The sequence below is a fragment of the Genypterus blacodes genome, unplaced genomic scaffold (genome assembly GCF_046128005.1).
Source record: "Genypterus blacodes isolate CSIRO-AG114 ecotype Tasmania unplaced genomic scaffold, CSIRO-AGI_Gbla_v1 ptg000073l_1, whole genome shotgun sequence".
In the NCBI taxonomy this organism is placed as follows: domain Eukaryota; kingdom Metazoa; phylum Chordata; class Actinopteri; order Ophidiiformes; family Ophidiidae; genus Genypterus; species Genypterus blacodes.
Genome location: NW_027466883.1, coordinates 2,942,940 through 2,965,630, shown reverse-complemented (window position 1 = coordinate 2,965,630; position 22,691 = coordinate 2,942,940). Strand labels below are relative to the sequence as shown.

General features: G+C 47.7%; 2 protein-coding genes across 4 annotated transcripts; one reads left to right on the top strand and one right to left on the bottom strand.

Annotated features, from left to right (window-relative positions):
• Nucleotides 1-43: 43 nt before the first annotated feature.
• Nucleotides 44-14,546, bottom strand: ttbk2a (tau tubulin kinase 2a). 3 transcript variants are annotated; one of them, XM_076157647.1, is made up of 16 exons: nucleotides 13,986-14,546; nucleotides 10,460-10,621; nucleotides 9,416-9,563; nucleotides 8,058-8,131; nucleotides 7,824-7,964; nucleotides 7,355-7,459; nucleotides 7,182-7,247; nucleotides 6,980-7,072; nucleotides 6,759-6,884; nucleotides 6,251-6,408; nucleotides 5,887-6,094; nucleotides 5,567-5,790; nucleotides 4,929-5,469; nucleotides 3,725-4,063; nucleotides 1,922-2,904; nucleotides 44-1,806 (listed from the first exon to the last, which is right to left on the bottom strand). In XM_076157647.1, exons 2-16 carry the CDS (start codon nucleotides 10,526-10,528, stop codon nucleotides 1,347-1,349), a joined length of 3,735 nt encoding a protein of 1,244 aa, XP_076013762.1. In that variant the 5' UTR covers nucleotides 10,529-10,621; nucleotides 13,986-14,546; the 3' UTR covers nucleotides 44-1,346. The 3 variants fall into 3 exon arrangements, with proteins under 3 accessions (XP_076013762.1, XP_076013764.1, XP_076013763.1); XM_076157649.1 differs by lacking the exon at nucleotides 3,725-4,063; XM_076157648.1 differs by lacking the exon at nucleotides 13,986-14,546 and having other exon boundaries at nucleotides 10,460-10,829.
• A 697-nt stretch (nucleotides 14,547-15,243) lies between these two features.
• tmem62 (transmembrane protein 62) lies at nucleotides 15,244-22,651 on the top strand. Its single transcript, XM_076157677.1, has 14 exons — nucleotides 15,244-15,384; nucleotides 15,558-15,756; nucleotides 16,134-16,245; nucleotides 16,647-16,784; nucleotides 17,168-17,213; nucleotides 17,690-17,831; nucleotides 17,917-18,041; nucleotides 18,557-18,679; nucleotides 18,778-18,933; nucleotides 19,034-19,193; nucleotides 19,429-19,627; nucleotides 19,744-19,848; nucleotides 20,114-20,232; nucleotides 20,363-22,651. Exons 1-14 carry the CDS (start codon nucleotides 15,347-15,349, stop codon nucleotides 20,684-20,686), a joined length of 1,986 nt encoding a protein of 661 aa, XP_076013792.1. The 5' UTR covers nucleotides 15,244-15,346; the 3' UTR covers nucleotides 20,687-22,651.
• Nucleotides 22,652-22,691: the final 40 nt, after the last annotated feature.

Below are 22,691 nucleotides of genomic sequence, written 5' to 3'. Positions count from 1 at the left end.
ATAACATCTGACACAAACAGATTCCTTGAGGTCTGAAATTCACATTTGTTGAAAGTTTTATTTCAAACACTGAGCTATTATGAATCTTACAGAGGATGGTTCAAACTGGCTCCTTTCAAATATTTCATCCAGACAAATAACAGCTTCCCTCTGTTTTCAAGTAAACCGTTGCTCAAATTGTGTCGGATTTAGAGATATATGTGTTGCTACTTCTTCCACATAAAGACGAATACTGATGAGAAGGGTCGTCTCAATTTTTGGCTCCTTTTGTCATAACCGGAAACATACTAAAGCTGCCCGAAGTGCCAAGGCACACACTGAGACAAACCGTCGTGTCCAAACATTATATTAATCAGTGTTTAAGAATAAATATACCTTATGTTCTGTAGGATTACTAATACTGCTACTACTACAGCTACTTCAGGAAAGAATCGCCATACCTGTGATATTAATGCCATCATCTCTACACTAACTTCAAAAGGACATTTCACAATTCTCACCAGTAATTCCTTCATTCAGTGTGACGTTGAGCTTTCCCCCTTAGCGACGCAGTAGGCACAAAAGGTGTGTGTCCTCACACACTTTACATGATTGTATAAAGGGGTCACGTCAGGGTAATCTCTTCCATTACACATTTAAAATTAACATGAGTGACACAAAACCGTGAAGCCACTACCACGCAGGAGGGTACGAGTCATAAGCATTGCTAAGCAACAAAATAAATATTTTAATAAATACAACTGTACAGAAATTCTAGCTTTGCGCTTTCACGATAAGACAAAATCAAAAATACGCCTCGCCTCCGATCTTCCAATGCAGAGGAGATAACCGAGTCAGCCCCAGGACAATATGTCATCATGTAGTGATCAACTACACTGATATTCCATCAGCATAAGCCAAGTACATTAATACTGGGGCTAAGTAAGTTACTACATACTGTAGTGCAGGATGTACTGTATCAAAGACTAATAAATACACAGTTGATTTACTTGGCCCACCATTTTTCGATATATAGGCCTATATTTTGATATTTCCTGCCTTGGAAAAATCACTGTTGAACTTTTCCTCTACTCTACTTTACTTTACAACTATAAACTGAGGACCCCGACATATCAGCGGACCCCCATCCGATATCTAAACTCCGGGCACAAGAGTGAGGAAATGGAAATGGTGAAGAAGAGTGTGAGGTGTGATGACACAGGAAAGACTGAGGGTTTATGAAAACTAATTCTGCAGCTTAATCATATTCTGGCAGGAGAGGAAGACTCTGGTTTTTAATTAATGGTTGTTTTCCATATTCTGTGTCTTCTAATTCTCTGCTGTGGCTATGGCAACTCCATGGGCAACTATCTGCTCAGCTTGCTGGAGCATTTGCCCTCTCGGCTGCAGCCTTTCCCCTTGGACAGGTGGAAGGGGCCCGCCCGGGCCTGGCGGCTGCAGCAGCTCTCCTGGTGATGGGCGTAGAAGCGTCGGGGAGGCGGCGAGCCTGAAAAGCTGGGAGGCGAGCGGCTGCGGCCCATGCAGCCCCCGCCCGCCCCGCCGCGGTGCTCGTGGCGGGAGGGCGAGGAGCTGACGGAGCGCTGCAGGGAGGAGGAGCTGCGAGGGGAGGCGCTGGAGCTGCGGTGGTGGTGGTGGTGGTGGTGCGGCGAGCTCGTCAGGCTGTAGATGCCCATCTTGGAGCCCCCGTGCTGTGACGAGGAGCGGTGGTGAAGGGGGGAACCACGAGAGCCGTGCACGAGCTGTGCCAGGCACGTCAGGAGGTCTGAGTCACTGGTGCTGCCAGCTCGGATGCGGTAACGCCGATGCCTATGTGGGTACAAAAACAAGATTTCTTTTAAAATCAACAGCGATATTCTCAAACAAACTTTTGACTTCCATGTGTAATAATGGTTAAAGCAAGCAAGCAGGCTCTTCAAGTTACCTGCCCTCCACTGTGGGACGGCACGGTGGCTTTCCAGGAGGTGGGCGAGGCAAGAATTGGGCAGCCAGATGCTCAGACGAAGAAGCGCGATTAACCGGACGAGGAATCCTGCTCTTGCGGGACAGGGGACTGGAAGAGGAGGAGAGGGACTGAGCGTCATCTCCCTGGCGGTCGGAGCGGGAGCCCATCAGAGAATCTTCATCCTGAGAGCGGTCAGAGGCTGAGGACAGAGGGTCCCTGGCAAGCGAGGCCACCATGGGGCCACGGCGATCAGACAGGGACGGGGAGGCGGTGGGTGAGGGGACTGGGCCGTGGTGGTTGGCCTTCTTCTGCAGGAGTTTTTCCTTGGCGGATCCTGGGGGAGGGGGCTCCAGCAGACTGGAAGGTTCCAAAACCGGGATGCGACTTTGTCTGCGGCTTGGAGCTTTACGGGGGACGGTGGGGGAAGAGGAGGTCAGGGCACTGGTCTGCTCTGTAACCTGGTGTCCTTCTCCCTTCTCCTCCCCCACTCGTGGACGTTGCTGAGGTTCTGTGGCTTTGGGAGAAGGGGCAGAGTCATTGTCGGGGTCTCTCAGCTTAGGGAATGCGCCGTGATTTAAATCCCGTTGGCCATTAATAGGAGGGGAGAGGTGGCCATTGGCAAACACGGGGGAGTGAGGAGAGCGAGGGGAACATGGTGAGGAAGGCGAGCGCGGAGAGGGAGAATGTGGCGAGCGGGGTGAGCGTGGGGAAGACACTCGGCTTGGCATTGGGCTTTGAGCTTTGGTGTGGCTGTCTCCATTGACCAGAGTCTCACCCAAAGGGTCTGTAGGTGTCCCTGGCTGGGTGGGCACATGATCCTGGGGGGAGCTGATGTCTGCTGTGTGCTCCTGGGCCTGCTGAGCCTCAGCCTCAGTATCACAACGCCTCTCCAGCAGGAGGCACTGTGGAGCACTGTCTGATCCTGACTGCGAGGACAGTCCAGAGGGACGCTGAGCTGTCAGCTGAAGGGGAGGGAGAGGTGGAGACAAAGGAGGGAAGAGAAAACACAAGCGTTACCATAGAAATAAATGGAGCTATAAATGAGAATGATATTCCAATTGTCAAAGGCCTGTTGCTGATAGACTACAGCATGTTGAATTGAACTGTAGTTCTGTAGCAAGGGCCTGATACAGATGTTTTACATGTGTGAGGGAACAGAGGAATTTGATAATGTGGGGTAATAAATGGAGATTAGTTTGGCAACAGCATGCAATACCATAGCTACCATTATCAGACCGAAACACACAAGTGCTATGGCAGTGTCAGTCAAGCTGTGAGTACTAAACCGGCAAGTAGGACAGGAAACGTTCACGCAACTTCGCAGGGGGCTTCAGCGAAGAAAGGGTGAGGAACAAATACAGGGAGAGAGAGAGAAATAGGAAGATAGAGAAGACAAAGACGATCTGAAACAAAAGAGATCATGCAACCTGTAGTCATGACTCGACATTCCAAACACACATGCCACAATCAGACAAACACACCCCTATTCAGATCACAAGAACACATGTCCAGACACGACGACACATCTGATCATGCTATGTCTGGCCTGCACAATGTCCCTCCTGGTTTCTGGAGAGAGCTGACTGACAGCAACACAAAGGCCAAGGCGGAAAAAGAAAACACAAAAGAAGCAGAAACAAGCAACTGAAATTGAAGTGAAAGGAAACAAATATGGACGCTGACAGCTGAAGGTGTGGCTACTGGTTAGTGATGTCATAAAAGAGAGGAGGCAGGGTGAGGGTTGTGCTTTAAGAAGCTACAGGATCGTGACGGACTCATCACCTGCTGAAGCTGGGCGCGGGTGATACGTATGACAGAGGGGAACTTGGTGTTAGCAGCACCCGCCGGGATAGCAGGCAGTTTCCTGCGACTGGGCGAGCGGGTGCCGAGGGCGGGGTTTGATGGAAGCGGTAGGGAGGCGTGGCAAGATGACGAAGAGGAGGGACGCTCTTGTTGCTGCTGGTCGGCAGACAGGCTGCGTCTAATGTTCGCTGGCTGGCGCTGGTGCAGCGGGTCCGACAAGGTGGTCAGGAGGGTGTGTGGGCTGGGAGAGCGTAGAGGGACGGGACTGCACGTCCGGGCCACAACCTCATCAGGCAGGGACGGAGGAGATGTGGGGAACTAAAAGAGGGGAGGGAGAGAAGTGGGAGGTGGAGAGAGGAGGGGCTGTGAGTTTGGTGAGGAGCTGAGAGGGAGGATGGAGGGAGGATGGAGGAAGTATGGCGGCGGTGCTGTGAGGAGCATGGGGTGGAGTTTGTTTACAACAGATAAAGCGGGATGGAAGGGTCGTATGCGTTCTTAAGGGGGATGCTCTCCGGCTAGGCAAGGGAGGACAAGGGGAGCGAGGAGTGATTCTGTGTAAGCAACGCACAGTTCAGACATGGAGGAGGTGATTCTGGTTCTAGGGGAGAGCGAAGGAAGGAACAGTCAGCACATTGAGTCCTCTGCAGCTCAGCTAACAGCAGTCTGTGCTGGACTCACAGGTAAAGCGGGAGTTTGGAACTGGACTCGGTGGAGGGGTTTGGTCCAAAGGTTATGGATAGCAAAAAGTGCAAACAAGTCATTTAAACTAGGCGAACTAAAGCTTTGGAAATGGATCATAACTTTGTGAAGTAAAAGAAACACTTTCCAAATGAATGTCTGTAAATAAGATAAAGTATATATGATATCTAAAGCAAATCAAAGCGCACTTCAAAGCCATTGGCTCTCCCCCTTCCCCCACATGCTGTGATCTGATAAAAGCTCTGAACTTGTGAATATCTTTTTCTAACAAATACACACAAGCAAAGAAGCGAGCAAACACCAAGCACTAACATTTAGCTTCAAAATGCAGCTGGTGGAGCTCTGATCACTGTATGATATTAGCATTGAAGTTCTATAGCTAGAACTCTGACTCTGTACAGCTTTTTAACTTTGTAAAAATGCTGAGAACAGTCAGTATCATGTATGTAATGTCATGAGATGGAGTTGAATTGAAAGTTCTTACCTGAGTGAGGACTCCCTCAGCCAGAGCCTCAGCAGGGCTGGTTGGAGTGACGGCAGGCAGAGCCCCTGCTGGGCCCACACTTAGCACCAACTTGTCCACCTTTGCACCTGAGGAGGAAGCCAGTGTTTCTGGTTTATTTTTGCCAGAGCTGGGAGTTGGGCTGCCCCTCTCCCATCCAGGAGAGGGCTCCCCTGGCTGGAGCAGCTCTGGCTCCTCCTCACCAGAAGGGCTGGTGGTCGCCTTGGCTCCCGGTGAGCCGCCGGGCCGCTCCACCATTACCCATTCCCTTGAGTCGATGTCCTGCCTGCCAGAGCTCAGGTTGAGGGCCACAAAGCCCCCACTGCTGGCTGCCCCCTCACCCTGCTCTGGGGATCCAGGTGATACTGGTTTAGGAGAGCCACCACCAGACAGAAACTCTTCAGCATAGTGCCACACTCTATCAGGACGCTCCCCCGCCAGGACAGCATGACCCTGAGTTAATGGGATGATCGCAGCCCCCTCTGCCTCCTTCTCCTGGAGGCCAAGCTGCTGTTTTGCTGAGCTGGACAGACACACACACAAATACAAACAAGAATTTATTGAAGCCCTAATAAATCCGTTACATTTCCTGTATAATGTAGGGTTCTGAATAGACCCACCAGGCCTCCAGGAAGCGCTCTGGACAGGGCTTAGACTCTAGGCCCAGCCTCCTCTCAAGCTCAAAGCTGTGAATGTTGCGCAGCTTCCTCAGCAGGGGGCCGTCACGGTCTGAAGCCACCACCTCAGAGTGCAGTTTGACTGGGGAGCCCAAGTTTGTCCCAGCGTGAGTTCCCTGGTGTCCTTGGTTGCCCTGGTTGTTGCTATGTTCCTCCCCTGTGGCTGCCTGTGAGAACCAGACCAGTTTGTTGTTGTAAGTGACTGAGTAGCTTAAGGTAAATAAATGTTAATTGTGCTCAGATTCTTTAGATATGGCCTCTACCTTCCAGACTGCTGTCCTGATGCGGTTGCGATTGCGGTCCAACTCCTCCCAGACATCAGCTTCCTGGTTGCGAAGAGGGTGAAGAGGGGAACCCGGTAGGCGTTCGGGGGCAGGATTGTTCTCCGCATCGCTAAGCTGCTCATCCTGCAGAACCTCGTCTGTGTTCTCTCTCAGCAGGTCTCCGGGGATCAGTGAGGCATTGGCCATGCTGGACAAAGTACAAAAAGTACACCCATTAACCAAATAGTTGAAAAAGGAGATCAAAGTCATGCAAACTACCATTGCACAACTGCCAAATGTGTAAGCGAAGTGGTAAGTGCGGGGAAATTCTGTGCTTTTTTGTGATTGTGTAATTGTAACATACCCCATGTGAGCTGGGGTGAGGCGTGTGTGATGCTGAGGCGTCGTTGCGCTGGCGTTGATGGTCAGTGTGCCGTCTGTGCCGGTCCTCTCCCAGTCGTAAGGGTCGTTCTCCACCACGTTGTACGTCTTCATGCTGTTGTCGAACACCGACATCAGCAGCTGTGATAAGACAAAACATTTCAGAACAGACAGACATGTTTAAAGTGATTAAACAGGAAGTCAGCGATATGAGGAAAACGAGAATAGTGTTGAGGACATAGCCTGTTTAAGTCTAGTCTTGTAATGGACTAAAGTTTTGCCTTGTAATGCTAAAAAGTTTTCCTTTCAATCATTTCATTTGTGTTGTACTTTGCATTTGAGCATGAAAAGTTAAGTTGAATTGAACATTGGCCATACAGATAGACAATGTTACTTAGAATGCAGCAGATACAATGTACTGTAAAGCTTCTATCTCAGGCTAATTGCAGCCCTGGATTGGCTTTTAAACTCAATCTGGCGGTGTGGGTCACCTGGTAGTCAGGCTTGGTAAAGTAATCAAGGTTGGCGATGTGGTCCAAGAACACGTTGAATTCTGCCGGCAGGTGTTTGAGCATCAGACGATGGTCATAAGTGTCCTTCAGCTTCCCCACGTGTTCCTGGAAATGATCAGAATCACACACAGTTATTACCTCTCATCACCAGGGCCGGACCTAGCCTCTAAGGGGGGGGGAGGCACTGTTGTTGTTCTCACTTTATCCTTGATCTTCCTCCATGGCAACTGACCGACCAGAAACTCCACCAGCATGTAAAAGAGGGACCACAGGTCATCGTGACGCCCCATTTCCTGTAGGATCACATCAGGGACAGAATAGAATGAGAGAGTTGCGCACTTGCAGCCTGTGACGGAGACCACGTGTGAGACATACAGCAAACATACACACATACATACTGACCTTATTCTTATGTGCGTTGACGGACGCATAGCGCACCGTTCCCCTAAACCCTGCCACTGGACGGGGCTGACACAAACACAAAAGACAGACAATCAGTAAATGTTATACAGGTACAAGATCAGTGCGAGTAATACGTGCAGAAAAAGAAACTAAATATAGAGGGTGATACTCACAGGTCGGACCTCCTGACAGGAGTTGGTGAACTGGCGAGCTAAGCCGAAATCCAGCATGTAGCAGGTACGACAGGTACTGGAAAAGCGACCCATTGCAAAATTGGACTGGACAGAGAGAGAGAGGAAACATAGGAAATTTACAATAAAAAAAGTTTTAAAGTTGTATTTCTATTTACATTTGTTTGTGCCTATACTGGGAAATAATTCAGCAGCTCAAAATACCGCAGAAATGTATATACTATCACATTTCAGGCATTTAGCCAATAGTCTGAAAGAGCAAAATGCCTGAGTCAGCAGCAACACCAGCTGCCAATAAAAAAGCGCAAAGAGGCACTGCAACACTACCCAGATAATCCAATTTAGAAAATAAAATAAAAAAACATTTGCGTGTGCTCAGAATAGAGTAGAACAGAGAAGCTTTGGAGCACCGGCGTGATGAAATAAGAACCCAGCAGCTAAACATTCTCACCGGTTTGATGTCACGATGCAGAAAGCCGACAGAGTGGATGCTCTCTATCGCTTCCAAAATCTGCCGTCCCAGCCTCAGGGTGGTGCTGATGGTGAAGGTTCCTCTGATCATACTCCTCCTCAAATCGGCCAGGTTACGACCCTGAGAGATCCCATGTTGGATTCAAATGAAGGCTTATCCCCATTGCGCATTACCATAAAACACTCATTAACGTTTCTGTCATTTTGGACCCACCTGTAGCTCCATTACCACGTAGTTGAAGCGGTCGTTGCGGCCACATCCCACAAAGCGACACACGTGGTCCTTACCTAAGCCAGAGAATGAAGGAGGACACAGCTGTTTCAGGAGAGTTTCCAGGGAGAACCGCACATTACTTACATCAATCGCTCCTGACTTCAATGCAAAATGCGATATACTTTGTGAATCACGCTGATGGTGTGTGTGTGTGTGTGTGTGTGTGTGTGTGTGTGTGTGTGTGTGTGTGTGTGTGTGTGTGTGTGTGTGTGTGTGTGTGTGTGTGTGTGTGTGTGAGTGTGTGAGTGTGTGAGTGTGTGTGTCCACGTTTCTCTGCCCTCTGCAGTCACTACAGCTTACTGCCCTCCCATCAGCAGAACACAGCTCACCCTTTATGACTGCCCTGCTGATTTATGGCTACAACACACGCACCATTATGTCTCCATATATGCTGTGGCTTGTGTGTTTATGCATTTGTTTGTTGTGTGTGTGTGTGTGTGTGTGTGTTCTAGTCTCGAAGGACATTGCTGTACAGGCATGTTTTGACTGCAGCCATGTCCCAAAGCCCTTCAGCAGTGCGGTCAACCTCCCCTGTACATCTGCCTGACAACAGCAAAACACACGAACTACCTATATTCCCTATATTCACCAGCTCTTATTCTTCTAAATGGTCAAATAAATCAAAGTCATTATTAGCTTGCACGGTCAGATGGGTGTGTGAGTGCTGCTTGGGAGCTGGAGTTCAGCCCTGCTCAAGTTACATACTGGTTCCCTGAGGAGGCAACAGAACCACGATGCCTCAGGCTGCAGCCATTAGACGGCAAACATGAGCCCAGCCCATTGATTTTCTCTCAGAGCGGAGAAAGAAAAAGGCACAGTGGTAACAAAATGAAGGGAGGAGGGAGGAAGAGGGGAGGGAAAAGAAGAGAAGACAAGACCTCTGGCTGCTTTGTTGCACCTCTTCTTTTAAAATGAGGCATTGTGACCAATAAAGCGGCACATGAGCGCCGTACATCTCCTACACTCGCTGGATGGCTGTGTTTGTAAACTGAGATGAGTGGAGCTGATCCCCGGTGCCAGTCTGTGTTTTGGGATGAGTCAGGTGATCTATATCTGCTCACTGACGGATGCAGGCTATCCCAATGTTTTGCTCAGAGCATGAAATTTCAAGGACTGACCGGCTCCAATCATAGATACTGTAGATCACTGCACTGTGTGTAAGCATTTCTTTTCATCCAGCCGACATAGAGCTGATAAACAGGACATCAACTCTGAGATCATTCGATAGGTCGTTGTCCGAGGGAGGATCAATCGATCCCAGAAATGTAACCAAATCCACCGAGTCCATTTCCACTCACCCTGGAGCTTTTTCAGCACTGCAACCTCCATTTTGAGCACCTGTTTGGGCTGCTGGGCCGACTCCACCTTCAGTGCCACGCTGACCTGAGTCAGCAGGTCCACCGCCTCGTAGATCTCGCCGAACCCACCGCCCCCTATCTTCTTTACCTGGAGAAATAGGTGGATGAAAGACGGCATAAATAACTTGCTGAGAAAAACATTCACCGTCCGATTTTAAATGAGCTCTTCTAGGTGAAGGAGCAAATTAAAGGAATTACAGTTACTCCTTAATGTCATGTGGTTTACTTTCAATACACAACTGCTGCCATGGGTGTGTGGGTGTGAAGGGCAAAGTCAGGTCGGTCAGAAAAGGATGACACACTAAAGCAGCATCTTCTTCAACATATTGTTCATCTGCAACTGTGAAATCTAGAAATATTCTTGAACTGGCTGATTATAATAATCCTCCTCTCGGGTCCCTTGCTGATTTTACTACGCACTCTTCTCTGTTTTCACCTCCCACTATCACTAGTGGTTTACTTCTCCCTAAGCTGCCTCCCACGTGTCCTTCGCTGTCCTAATTGCTCGCTTGCACTCAAGCGTCGCACTAAGAGCTCAAGTCGAGGGATTAGCTGCGGCACTATTATGCAACGCTGCTCCTCGGAAGACAGGAAGTGGCACTGGGCTCGGCTGCCAGTTAGGAGCAACGATCCCACGTGCTATCCCAGCAGGTACAGCAGAGAGAGAGAGACTGTGTGGACCCTGTGGGAACACTGCTGCTGCTGCTGCCTATAAGCACACTGCACTGCCACATATAGCTGGAGAGGCTATTTTAAGATCCCTCTTGAACGCTGCAGCAACACTGCATGGACAAGGAGACACGACCCCAAACTGTCCAAGGCGCAGGTGAGATAAGAGAAAGGAGAAAACCATTGTGTGCTGAACAAAGCCGGTGTTGTGGTTTGTTGCTGTGGCGCATGTGGAGCAGGGTGAGCGAGGGGACAGGCGGCGACAGGGCTCGGCAAACACACGAGCCTATTGTCAGACGGCGGGGCGTCACTTACCACTTTCCATCGTTCCTTGACCAGGGAGAGCACGGTTAGGATGTCTGCTTGCTCCGCTCCCCCGCTCATCCCGTCTGTGGACCAGGACCACTGTCCTCAGCGCTTCCCCCTCAACCTGACAGCCTCAGACTAGGCCAGGCATTTGGGCCTTACTGGAGACCCCTGTAGATGTTGAAACAAAGAGACATAAAACTATCAGGACAGGGTGAATTAAGGTGCTCTGAGTGGTGGGCAAAGAGGTTTTACAAGCACGTATTCTACATGATAAAGTCTCGCCCAGTTGACAGACCGAGTTAACCCCTTGGTTTAAGAGATTGAGCTTTCTGATACTTGATCAGCACTGCAGCTGCTACAACTGCTGCCCTCAGCTGTCGATGGAGACAAACCCACCACACTGAACCACAGACGCATCATGAGCTCATCAGGAGGGTCTGTCTGCCCCCAGACCCTGTAGAGACACATGGCTTTAAAGCTTTGCTGCCCCAGCTCACGGACCTCTTAAACCAACTGAACCCATACATATATTGAAAAATACAACAATAACACCACAAGAACCTGCAGCATCCGATTAAGGTTATGTGCTCTAGACCAAAATACCTGACAGATAGAATCTTATAACACTGAGACACTCTTTTGTGACTGCTCCTTGGCTGGAAATTGACTTTAAATCGCACCATACCTTATAACTATTCAATCACATAATGTCTAAACCTAACCGTATACATTACGCAGTGAGATACTTGCAATTCATTCTTAGATTATAAGAGCAGAAAAGGTAGCGACTACATGTTTGTCTAACTCCATTTATGAAAATGACAACTCACAGATGTAAATGGTTCTCAGTGAATTATGCATGTGAGCTCTGCACTTAAGACACACACACACACACAAACACACACGAGCACGAGAAACTCCCTCTGTTCACACGTCAAACACATGAAGCAAACATCAGCCATCCCTGACTTTGCGTTATCGCTCGGCACAGAACACAGCACGTAATGGTTATGCAATGATCCTTCAAAACATCATTTGGTTGCAGGGCACGACCCTGACGCCAAGGAGGCCAATCAATCCCATCATGCACGGAGACAAGGTTGGGTGCTCGACGAGGGCGAGGGTGTTTAGGACTGTGTTGCAGAGAAATGAAGACCATGAAATCTGACACTTTGTCCACAGTCGGGAGTGAAGTAGACTTGGACATGGAGATGAGACCAGACTGGACAGGAAAGCTTCAGATATGAAACATCATCCTACTACTTCAACTACTTCCTTAATTCATTATTATGTATTCCTGTTACTATTAATTACATTTGTTTATTTATGTCACTTTACTGAGCACTTCAATGTATTACATCTGAGCAATGAAACTAATAATAAAGGCTCTGTTCCCTTAAACCAGTGTGAAACAGTACTGCAGCCCTGGCACTGGCAAAGCTAAATGGAATGCAACCATTATGAACCTAAAACTCACAATGTCCACAGTGAGAAAGATCTATGACTGTCAGCAGCAAAATGAGACAAGACACAGAGAAATGAAGGGAGATTGTTTGTCAAGAAATGAGAAATGAAAGAAAAGTTAGAATTGGACTAAAAAGAAAGTGTAGAAAGTGTAAAAGGAATGAATAACGACAGGATTAAGCTGTTTTACAGGACAGAAATTAGCCAAAATCAGTCGATAACAGTGTGTGTAGATAACATCTGCACAGATCGTTCAGCCATAGAGGCCTGCAGGACAGCTTGTGCAAAGATGAGTGGAATTCCTGCTGATATGATAATTGTGATGATACACACTTATACATCACGCCATCACAACCTGAGAGAAACACGCTGTGCCACCACGGAAAAGGATCCAAGACCTGCTGAAAACGCCGCTGCGACTCCAGTGTCAAGACTTCAAGGTCACAACCAGTTCCAGCGTATACTTTCCTGTAACATACAAGAGAAATGACGCTCGCTGTGACTTCCTGTCATAGTTGAGCTATCGTGCATGAAACGTCCTTTAGTGAGAGAAGTAAGCAATTTGTTTAAAATGGAGAGAGAAAGAGAAAGGAAGGAGGCTTGGAATTTGAAGTTTCTGGGTCCAAGGGTGTGAAAAGAAGCTTGAACCTCTCTTGACCCTCAAAAACAACACAAGTAAGCCACTTCATATAAGACACAAAAGACACACACACACACACACACACACACACACACACACACACACACACACACAACTGTGACTAATCTAGTGCATCACCATCAATAGTTACAAAAAACACTTTGGACCAAAACATGAGAGCAATCTATGACAGCGTGCTCACTCTCTCATTGTGAATCACGCTTCCTGACCCCGACATCTCCATGGTAACGATGGTGCGCTGCCATTTTTATTTGCTGACAGCAACTTGGCATCTCCTTTAGCCTTTTTTTTTTTTTGCACTGCTGGAAATGGCAACTTCACAGGATGCAGCGTTAGCCAAAGATTTTATGTGCACCATAAACATCAAGGAACATCCTCGCCTTAGACCCAAATGCTGGGTCAGTAAATATTGACAAAGTGCCTGAGGCTGTCTTCAAAATGTCAGGTGAGTGTGTGCGTGTGTAAGCGCTAAACCTGTTTGTGTACATTCATAGAACAAGTAAAGGATCTGCTCCCAGGACCCTATGTTGCTCCATTCAGCTCTAACTGCATCCATCATTAAGATAAACCCACAAAAACCACCTAACCATCTGAGTTGACCTCATCCAGTAGCTCTCAGTCCTGCTGCTGGGGGACTCACAGTGGCTAAATAAGGTGATCTGAAAGACATCGACCCTTGAATGAGGAGAGATTAGCTCAATCAGGTGTGGATATGGTTTTGTTATATGTTATATATAACCTCGACGTAAATCTTTGACTAAATAACATTTTGCGATTTCTCATCAGACCATAACTTTCACTCTGTGAGGCCTGGTTCAGGGGCAAGATACACAAACTTGTGTAGCTGCTGGAGATGGAAAAACAAGCCCAGGGTGATACTTGTGTGTTTACAGGACAAACCCCGGAGAAGAGCCAAGCATGGGGACCCCCTTTACTTTCTGCTTCCTCCCACTCGATGCAGCTGATTCAGACTGAAGAAAGCATGTAGACCACTGAGAGGTCAAGAATAAAAGTCATGCTTTCACCTAAAGAGCACTAGGTCATTTCTGCTATCCAAATACTTCTTCAAGGGTCAAATATAAAGGACAATAAAGCCTACTGGGTTGTATTTTGGTGGAATCTGGGAGGTCGCAAGACGCAGCAATCCGTATTTCCAAGTCATTCTGCAACATTAAACGCCTGCATCTGCTGCGGACCCTGTAAGAGCCGCTTGCCACATATTTACTCAGGCGCGTACACGCACAGTGTACCACAGGCCACGCTAGCTCATCCTGCCTGACGTGGAGGAGCGCTTTAGAAGCTACGGTAAACATGCAGGACAACGCAGTCAATCCTCGTAACGGAGATATTTAGGGTGGTGGGAGGAATCGGGGCCTTAGGATGGTGGGTGAAACGGATCCCTCTTACCTCGGCTGTTCGCTCCCGATCCTTGATCCAAAGCAGAGCCGGGTGTGGTTACCAAAAATCCGCTGCGTTCGGAGGCGGCGGCGGCGAGGCAGAGCGGAATCCCATCGCGACTGAAGCGTCCATAGGAAGGTCGACACTATGGCGTCGGTGATTAGAAATAAACGAGCCGGGGGGGGGAATGTGCGTCTACTTGTGTGTGTGTGTGTGTGTGTGTGTGTGTGTGTGTGGTCGTCCGATTTCTCCCTCTCTCTCTCTGTCACCTCAGCATCTCTGTCGCTCGCTGCGGATCCACGACGTGACGACTCTGTGATGATTAGCAGCCTTCCTGCGTGCGCGTTCCCGATTCCATCCCCCCTCGCAACAGCTCGGCCGCGCGTGCCGGGGGTCTTTAAAGCTCGTTCACGGATTGCCACAATCGATCGCACGGGAACGCGCTCACGTTTTGCGTGATGTTTATAAAGTATACACGCTGAGCGATATAACAACAGACGTTACACATATTCAAACAACAATACGGTTGTTCAGAGTACGAACCGGATTGTTTGGAATGCGGCCATAGGAAAAAAAGAAAACACAGCTAGTTTTCGCAAAGACCTCTGGGATGCGGCATTAGCCAAAGATGGTCTATTTACTGATAATGACGACATACGAAGAAACAAATAAACGATACATATTTCAAATATACATTCAATTAAAAAGATATATACTCTCTTGAAATACAAAAATGTTAAATGCAGCGGAATAATCACAGAACCCATTTAATTGATTTATTTTTCAGATGTTTAATGTTTTTAGATTTAATAACTCATAAATATGATTTTGCACCTCAGTATGTAAAGCCAGAATGCTATCTTTAAATTCTGAGATACTGTCATTACTGTGAGTTTCTATCTCACCCGGCATATTTATTAGATGATAAATCATCATTTAATTCGATAAAAATGTCCTTATTTGGAGAAACTCTCGTCTTAATTACGACGTCGTTTCTCATAACAACACACTATAACGTCATTCATAATTCTGAGTTTTTCTTATTGTTATGGTGAGATATATCTGAAGAATTCGATGAATATGAGTGTTTTGATTGTAATGAAGTAGTTTTTGTAATATACGGGGTGGACTTGGTCTCTCTTTCTTTCTTTGAGCAGCAGAAATACTAATTCTGCGGGTTTGTGGAAACGACGTCAGAGTGACACCTCATCCTTTCCTTCTGTCTCCTCTCTGGAGCGGTGACGTAACGTTCCCTCCTTCCAGCCGGTCAGTGCAGTCTGTTGTTAGCTTGTTAGCAGCTAGCCTCCAGCAGCAGAGCTTCCCCCCCCAACGCAGCTGAGTGTGGAGCCCTGAATGAAGCTCTCGCCTCCATGCATCTCCTCCGGCCGCGATGGCAGCGACAGCCACGGTCTGAGTTTGACCTATAAGCCATGTAGCTAACTTGTTTAAATTAAACCCGTAGTTAATGTTGCTGTGATTAGTGTCTTTTCCCCCGTAGTTAGCTTGCTAGATCCACCAGTAGCTAGGATTTTTCTGTCCCGGGCAGACCACGGCAGCTAGCCCGCTCTCTCACCACTGCAGGAGGATGCTGAAGCTGTTCGGTGCGCTGGTTCTTCTCGGACTGGCTCTGGCGTGCATCACGTCGTGGGTTCTGGATAGCTACGACACAGCTTGGCATCCAAAAAGGAGCGTTCAGAATGCCCGGGATGCAGACGAATCAAAGGGGGCTTTTGCACCGTTTCCCGGCGGCGAATTCGACAACATATTCTGGTTTATACAGGTGAGGTGTCGCTTCTGTTTGTGTCGCATCGGACCATAGAGGTTTGTAGTGTTTGGAGAAGCTATTTATGGTGATTTACCCTCTGAACCCTCCGAATGATTGACTTGAAAAGGGGTCAGTGACCAGAGAGCTGTGTCATTGTCGTGTAAAAAGGTGGCTCAGCAGCTCAGTAAGTCAGTAGTGGTTCGACTTTGTACTCTGTTGTGTTTCATAACTGTGCTGAAAAGGCTGCATACAGGAAAGATCTGTGTCACCTTTGAAATGACCCCCCCCCCCACACACACACACACACACACACACACACACACACACGCACACACCCACCCCACACACACACAGGGTTTGTGTTTCACATGTGTCTGTGCGTGTGATTCAAGGTTTCTGACATTCACATCAGCCGATTTCACGACCCGAGACGCATTCCAGATTTTGAGAAGTTCTGCACGGACACCACAGAAGTGATCAAACCAGCTTTAGTGCTCGCAACAGGTAACAGGGAATTCATCGTCAACTGGGTGATGTCAGTGGATGTGTGCGAGGTCAAAGGGCAGGACCCTCAGGAGGGTCTGACTGAGTACTGACGGTCCAAAGGCCACCTGAACACAAATACTCAATATTTCCCATATAAACGAGTCGATGATGGCCTGAAAGCTCTTTTTAACAGCTAATTAGGTCTGGTACTCAATGGATCTCGCTTTGTTCCCCTCAAAGCAATGCAAACTGCTGAGTGTCCTGCCCAGAAATTGAAATGTAATGTGACTGGACACTCACCCTAAAGCTGTCCAATCCATGTCCCTTCTGGACATCTATATTTTTTATATTTATCCTTTCCCTTGTTGTGTCTTGGACTTCAGCATTTTCTTTCTCCCCCCCCCCCCTCCACGTTACAGGAGATCTAACAGATGCGAAAACGGAGAGTAAGGTGGGTTCCCTTCAGCACGAGGTGGAGTGGCAGGCCTACCACAACATCCTGAAGAGGTCACGCGTGATGGAGCGCACCAAGTGGATTGACATCCGGGGAAATCACGGTGACTAACCGTGGCGCTTTGTTATCAAAACATTTCCCAGATTTGCCAGAGTAAGAGTATTAGTGTGGTGAAGACGCCATTAACTGCGGTGCGTTGTAGCAGGACAGGAAGTCATCCCTCTCCTCCTACCGCTCTTCCCCCATGTTATTGGATCACAAGCTATTAAACAGGAAACAAGATCTCCTCTCTTTGTAACTGTCAAAAACAAACAAACCTTGGTACCGGATCAGCATTACTGACGAGTCGGCGATATGAGCTCTGTCACTTCAACGTATTTTGACCGACATTTATCTGTATCACCGGGAATAATGATTCAAATCTGTCATGTTGCATCAGTCATCTATTATCGCTCATGTCCTGCATTGTTGTGTTTCTTCCGACAGACGCCTTCAACATAATGTCCTTGGACAGCGTCAATAACTATTACAGGTCAGTATTGCTGCGCTCAATAACACCAAATTGGCTGATTTTTACATCCAGTCAAGCGTGCGACCCTGCATGTTCTCACGGCAGCCAGCACAGTGTGAAGTCGATCAGAGCGTCGCGAGTTGAATGGCTGTGAAACACGAGTACTAGCAGACCTATTTATTGACATTTATCCAAGCTATCCGGGCAATCCGACGACCAAAATAGCAGCAATGTCTACACGGACGGTTTGCCTCTGCTGCCTTTTGACACAAATGAGGGTTTATGATTCAGTGCCGTTGTTGTTATTGCTGGCTTCATTGTGCGTCGCCTTCATAATCTTAATGTTAAGACTGTCTTCTGTTAGACAAGCTGCCTCTCTGCCTTATTTCTTAATTTAAAAATGCATTACATTATCCCAGGGCTCTATTAGGATAAGAGCCACTGGCTTCATCCCAGACCGCTGCATCCTATTGCTTACATCCCTCATTTCTCTCCAGGAGGTATTCAGCTAATCAGAAAGTGGGCTCCTTCCACTATGTACACAAAACCCCCTTTGGCAATTACTCCTTCGTCTGTGCGGATGCCACGCTGACGCCAGGACCCAAGAGGCCGTACAACTTCTTTGGTATTCTTAACCAGGTGGGTTTGTGGCACCAAAAGCATCACTAATGAATCAATAGTTACAGATCCATTTAGATAAGATTCTTCTCCCAATGTGTCGCAGACTCAAATGGACTTGCTGGCCACGTTCAGAGTTGAGAGTCTGAAAAGCAACCAGTCCATCTGGTTTGGCCACTACACCACCTCCACCGTCGTCTCTCCTGCCCCGGGGATTCGGGAGATGATGAAGTAAGAACAAAGGAGTGCCTGGAGCGCACGGCACCAAGTTATAAAATGGGTGTATAAACTGTATACAGGTGCAGCTCAATGAATTAGAATATGGTTGAAACGTTTATTTATTTCAGTAATTCAATTGGAAAAAGTCAAACTCTTATATATTATAGATTCATTACACACAAAGTGAAATATTTTAAGCCTTTATTTGTTTTAATTAAGATGATTATGGCTTACAGCTCATGTTACCCTAAGTTCAGTATCTCTCTTTAATATTGTGAAAACAGTTCAATATAGTAGCCTAACAGTGTCTCACTCTAATCAGCTCATTAACTCAAATCACCTGCTGAGGTTTCCTGAGCCTTTGAAGTGTCTCTCAGTCTGGTTCAGTAGGAGACACAAGCATGGGGAAGACGACCAGATTCTAATTTATTGAGCTGCGCCTGTAGATTCCTCTGCCTTTCTGCATTTGTTGGCGCATTACGACAATGGCGTTTTGTAAACTCGCGCTGCTCTTTGTGCATGCTTAGATCAGCCGTGGCCTATCTGTGTGGCCACCTGCACACGCTGGGCGGCCTGATGCCCGTCCTCCACAGCCGACACCCCCAAGGCACCCTGGAGCTCGAGCTGGGGGACTGGATGGACAACCGCAGGCAAGACACCAGCGTGACAAAACCTTTGACACTACACACTATACTCTATACTTCTAACACACTCGTTCTATTTCTCCTCTCTCTCTCTCTCTCTCCAGGTTCAGGGTTCTGGCCTTTGACCACGACCTGCTGAGCTTCACTGACCTGACCTTTGAGCAGTGGCCCGCCGTGCTCATCACCAACCCCAAGGACGCACAGTACCTCCATCCGGGAGTGGAGCCGCTGGGTCGCATACGCAAATCCACGCACATCAGGTGTTTGTGTTGTGCTTTACACCCAAATACACTGACGAAATAATGAATCCAGCCTCCATCACATCTCCAACATTCTAACTCTGTTCCTGGTGTCGAACAGGATCTTGGCTTTCTCCGAGGCCTTCATCACAGCGGTGCACGTGACCATAGATGGGGAACCTCTAGGGAAATGCCACTCTGTTGGAGGGCCGCTCTACGCTGTGTTATGGGACCCCTCGCTCTACCTTACCGGACTGCACACCATCAGGGTCAAAGTGGAGGTTGGTACTGGCATTCATCTGTCTGCCTGCTTGAAGATCAAGCTGTTCCAATGCTTGTAAATATTTCAGAGGTGTTGGTTTTGTTACTTTGCTTGAGGCGCTGAACGCTCGAGTAGCTGTGTGAGATCACCGGTCAGCGCTGCGGCTTTGACACGTCCACTCTACTGTGGAGCATTGGTAACTGTGCTCTTCAATAACGGGACCGCGCGTGTTCTCTCGCCCGTGTGCCAATCAGGACTCAGCGGGGCGCTCGAGCGTGCGGGAGCAGCACTTCACCCTGGAGGAGGATATGACCCCCAGCTTTGGTTTCGCGCAGTCCTTCATCCTCCTCTCGGACCACTACATCCTGGCCCGGGTGGCCTTCGTGTTTATGATGCTGCTGAATGTGGGCGTGCTACTGATCTTCAGGTTCATGCGCGTTCCTTCGGGCAGAGGTGAGCTCTTGTCACTTAACCCCCTTTCAACAAGTCCACGCCCTCAAAATGACATTTTCTTTACATGCAGTTTGTATCATGCTTATGTATCAAACACCTTTGCTCTGTTTCTGTAGCCTCGACAGGACTGACCTGTCAAGTGTGTATGTCTCTACACCTGGTCAGCAAAATGGACTCTTTCTACTATTCTCTCCTGTTGTTCAACCTCATCACAGCTATAGGTGTGTGAACTACACTGCATTTACTACAGCATATCATTAGAACGCAACACTTTTGAATGCAAGAAAGAGACATCTTAGTAAGAGTTTGTACCATTCTGACACGGTTTGTCATGATTGGTAACTGTCACACACACACACACACACACACACACACACACACACACACACACACACACACACACACACACACACACACACACACACACACACACACACACACACACACACACAACTCACTGTGCTTGCTCCCCCTGTCCTCCTGTAGGCCCTTGGTTTATAGGAGAGATGATAGATGGCCACAGTGGTGCCTGTTTTGCCTTTGGTGTGTTCATTGATGGATACTTCCTGGAGGGCAGCCTGACTTACGTTGTTGGAGTTGTTCAGGTAAGAAAAGCCAGATTTTTTTAATGTGTAAATGAATTTCAGGTACATGCAGTATATGTAGTTTATAGTCCCGTATATAACCAGTGTAGATGTTTAACTGTTTCTTTCTGAATTCCTTGTCCTGTTCCAGCTGCTGTTCTTCAACATGCCCCTAACCTGTTACCTATGCTGGAGCCTCCACCACCGTTGCCGCGGCAACACCTTCCGATCCCACTTACTGCGGCCGGGCTGCCGCTGGCGGACCCTGGCGCTCCACCTCATCATGCTGCTGCTGCTCACCTGGCAGGCCCAGTCGTGCTACTTCCTGCTGGAGACCTACGGCGCGATGGCCTTCCTCCTGTCTCCGGTTCGCACATGGGCGCTTGGGCTCGGCCTGCTATTGGTCCACCGCGCCTGGACGGGCCCCGCCCCTTTCGTCCTTGACAACAACAGCAAGAGCAGCTCCCCCTCTTGACAGTAATTGCACTGTTCTGCCGCGATCTCCTTGAGCCTGACTCAGATGTTTTGCCGTCTCTACCCGCCCTGAACGCCTCTCTTTTCCCCCCCCACACAGCAGCCGCCTCCATTCTTTCTCGCCTCCTTCCAAAAGCCACTTTACAATACATCACTCACTGTCCTCTTTCTAGATAGTATTGTTTACTTATTATGCATGTTATTGTACAGCACCAGTGAGCACATTTCTGGCCACGTTCATAGAATAACATAGTGTAAAAAACAACAACTAAGGGTTACATTTCAGCCATGTGAGGGTTTGGTCCAAGTATGCTGCAGTTGACAGTATTCTGCTGGTTCAAGCTGACTCAGTGGCTTGAGCACTTTTTGGAAGTGTTGCTGCCTTGGCCAAATACCACTTCACCACTGCCAAAGGATGAATAAGATAGATTTCACTTCCCCCCCCCCTCAAAAAACATTCATTCACTAATGAAGGCTGGATGTGCCAAAACAACCTTCACGTTTACCTTTTCCGATACAAAACCGTCTGCGGATACCAGAAGGGACGCCACCACTGACACTATTACGCAACCTAGACGATCATATTTCCAATTCCAGTCGCAGGAAAAATGAATTGTGAATCACACGAGTACTGTAGCTGATCGGCGTACGAGGAGTTAAAATAAATGAGTGAAAGTGTTTTTAAAAGATAAATTCCTTTGCACATAACCTGCCACTTAACACTGCTCTCAAAATTCACACCGGAAAAGTCATATCGCAGTAAAAAAAAAAAAAAAGGAAGAAGAAAAACAACGCAGAGAGGCCGGCCTTAGTTTTCGTGCTCCTGCTGACGTCACTTGTAGAAAGCAGCTGTTTGTTTCTCAGGAATGCGAGCACTTGAACAACAGGCTGGTCTCAGTAGTTTCAGGAACTGTTTTTTGTACTCCATCGTAGCTCAGAACTGAAACCTTGTTAAAACAATCCAGACGTGTGGCGGCTTAAAGATCATTCGTGTGTTATAGCTGTGGTGAAATGAAGACGATCCAGTACTATGCCCTTTTATTTATTTATTCTCATTGTATTTTGTGACTCCTCCCCCTCAATATGTGATATCTCTGCCCTGGAAATAGGAATGTTTCACCTTAACGGCTAGACCTCCCCGACGGAGAATCTGGTTAGGAAGACCTAACGGCATTCCCTGCTTTTCTCTTGGACAGCTATATGTGTGTATGTGTGTGTGTGCGAGTGTGAGTGTGTCAAGTCATGTTTGTCCAGAATGTAAATTGTGTTTTGTGACAGTATGCGAGGATCAAACTGTGTCCGTTTGATTCGACCACAATCCCCTCTTAGTTGTTAGCAGCAGGGATGCACAAGCAGGGTTAAAAGCAGACGTATGGAGCTCAGATTCAACAAAGTTTGATCCAAGTACTTCTTTGAAACTATGAGATATCATAACAGCTGCTAGACATGAAGTAAATGAGTATTTGTACTATTGCTTAGAACACTGGTTTGGTAACCCCTTTGGCCCCATTTGCTTGTGTAAATCTTTGTTCTTGTATGAGAGCATTACCAAACGGACAATTCTAGGATTACGACTGACATTTAGAAGTCACGATTGTGTGATTTCTGGGGCGCAAAAGTGATTTTTACCCACAAGGGGGCAGCATTGAAGAGATTTGAAGGGCGATGACAGATGACTGCTGCATTTTGACTTCACAGGCCTTTTATTTCCCTCCTACATTATGCATGGGACTGTTATTTTGCATCAAATATCATACATTGTCTTGATGAGATCAGTTTGATGGGTTATTGATATCAGAAGCCAAACGGAATGGCTGGAATGGTTCTGTACTGTAAATTCATTGTGAGCTACGAGGGAAATCCCACTTTGTATGTTCTGCACTGTTACAAGCATTTGAACAGAAGCCCTGTATCCCCTTTCTTTGTTGAATTACTGAAACATATGAATGAAGGGATGATTTTACAGCTGCCACATGTTTTTTCTTGTGACGACTGAAATGAGAGCA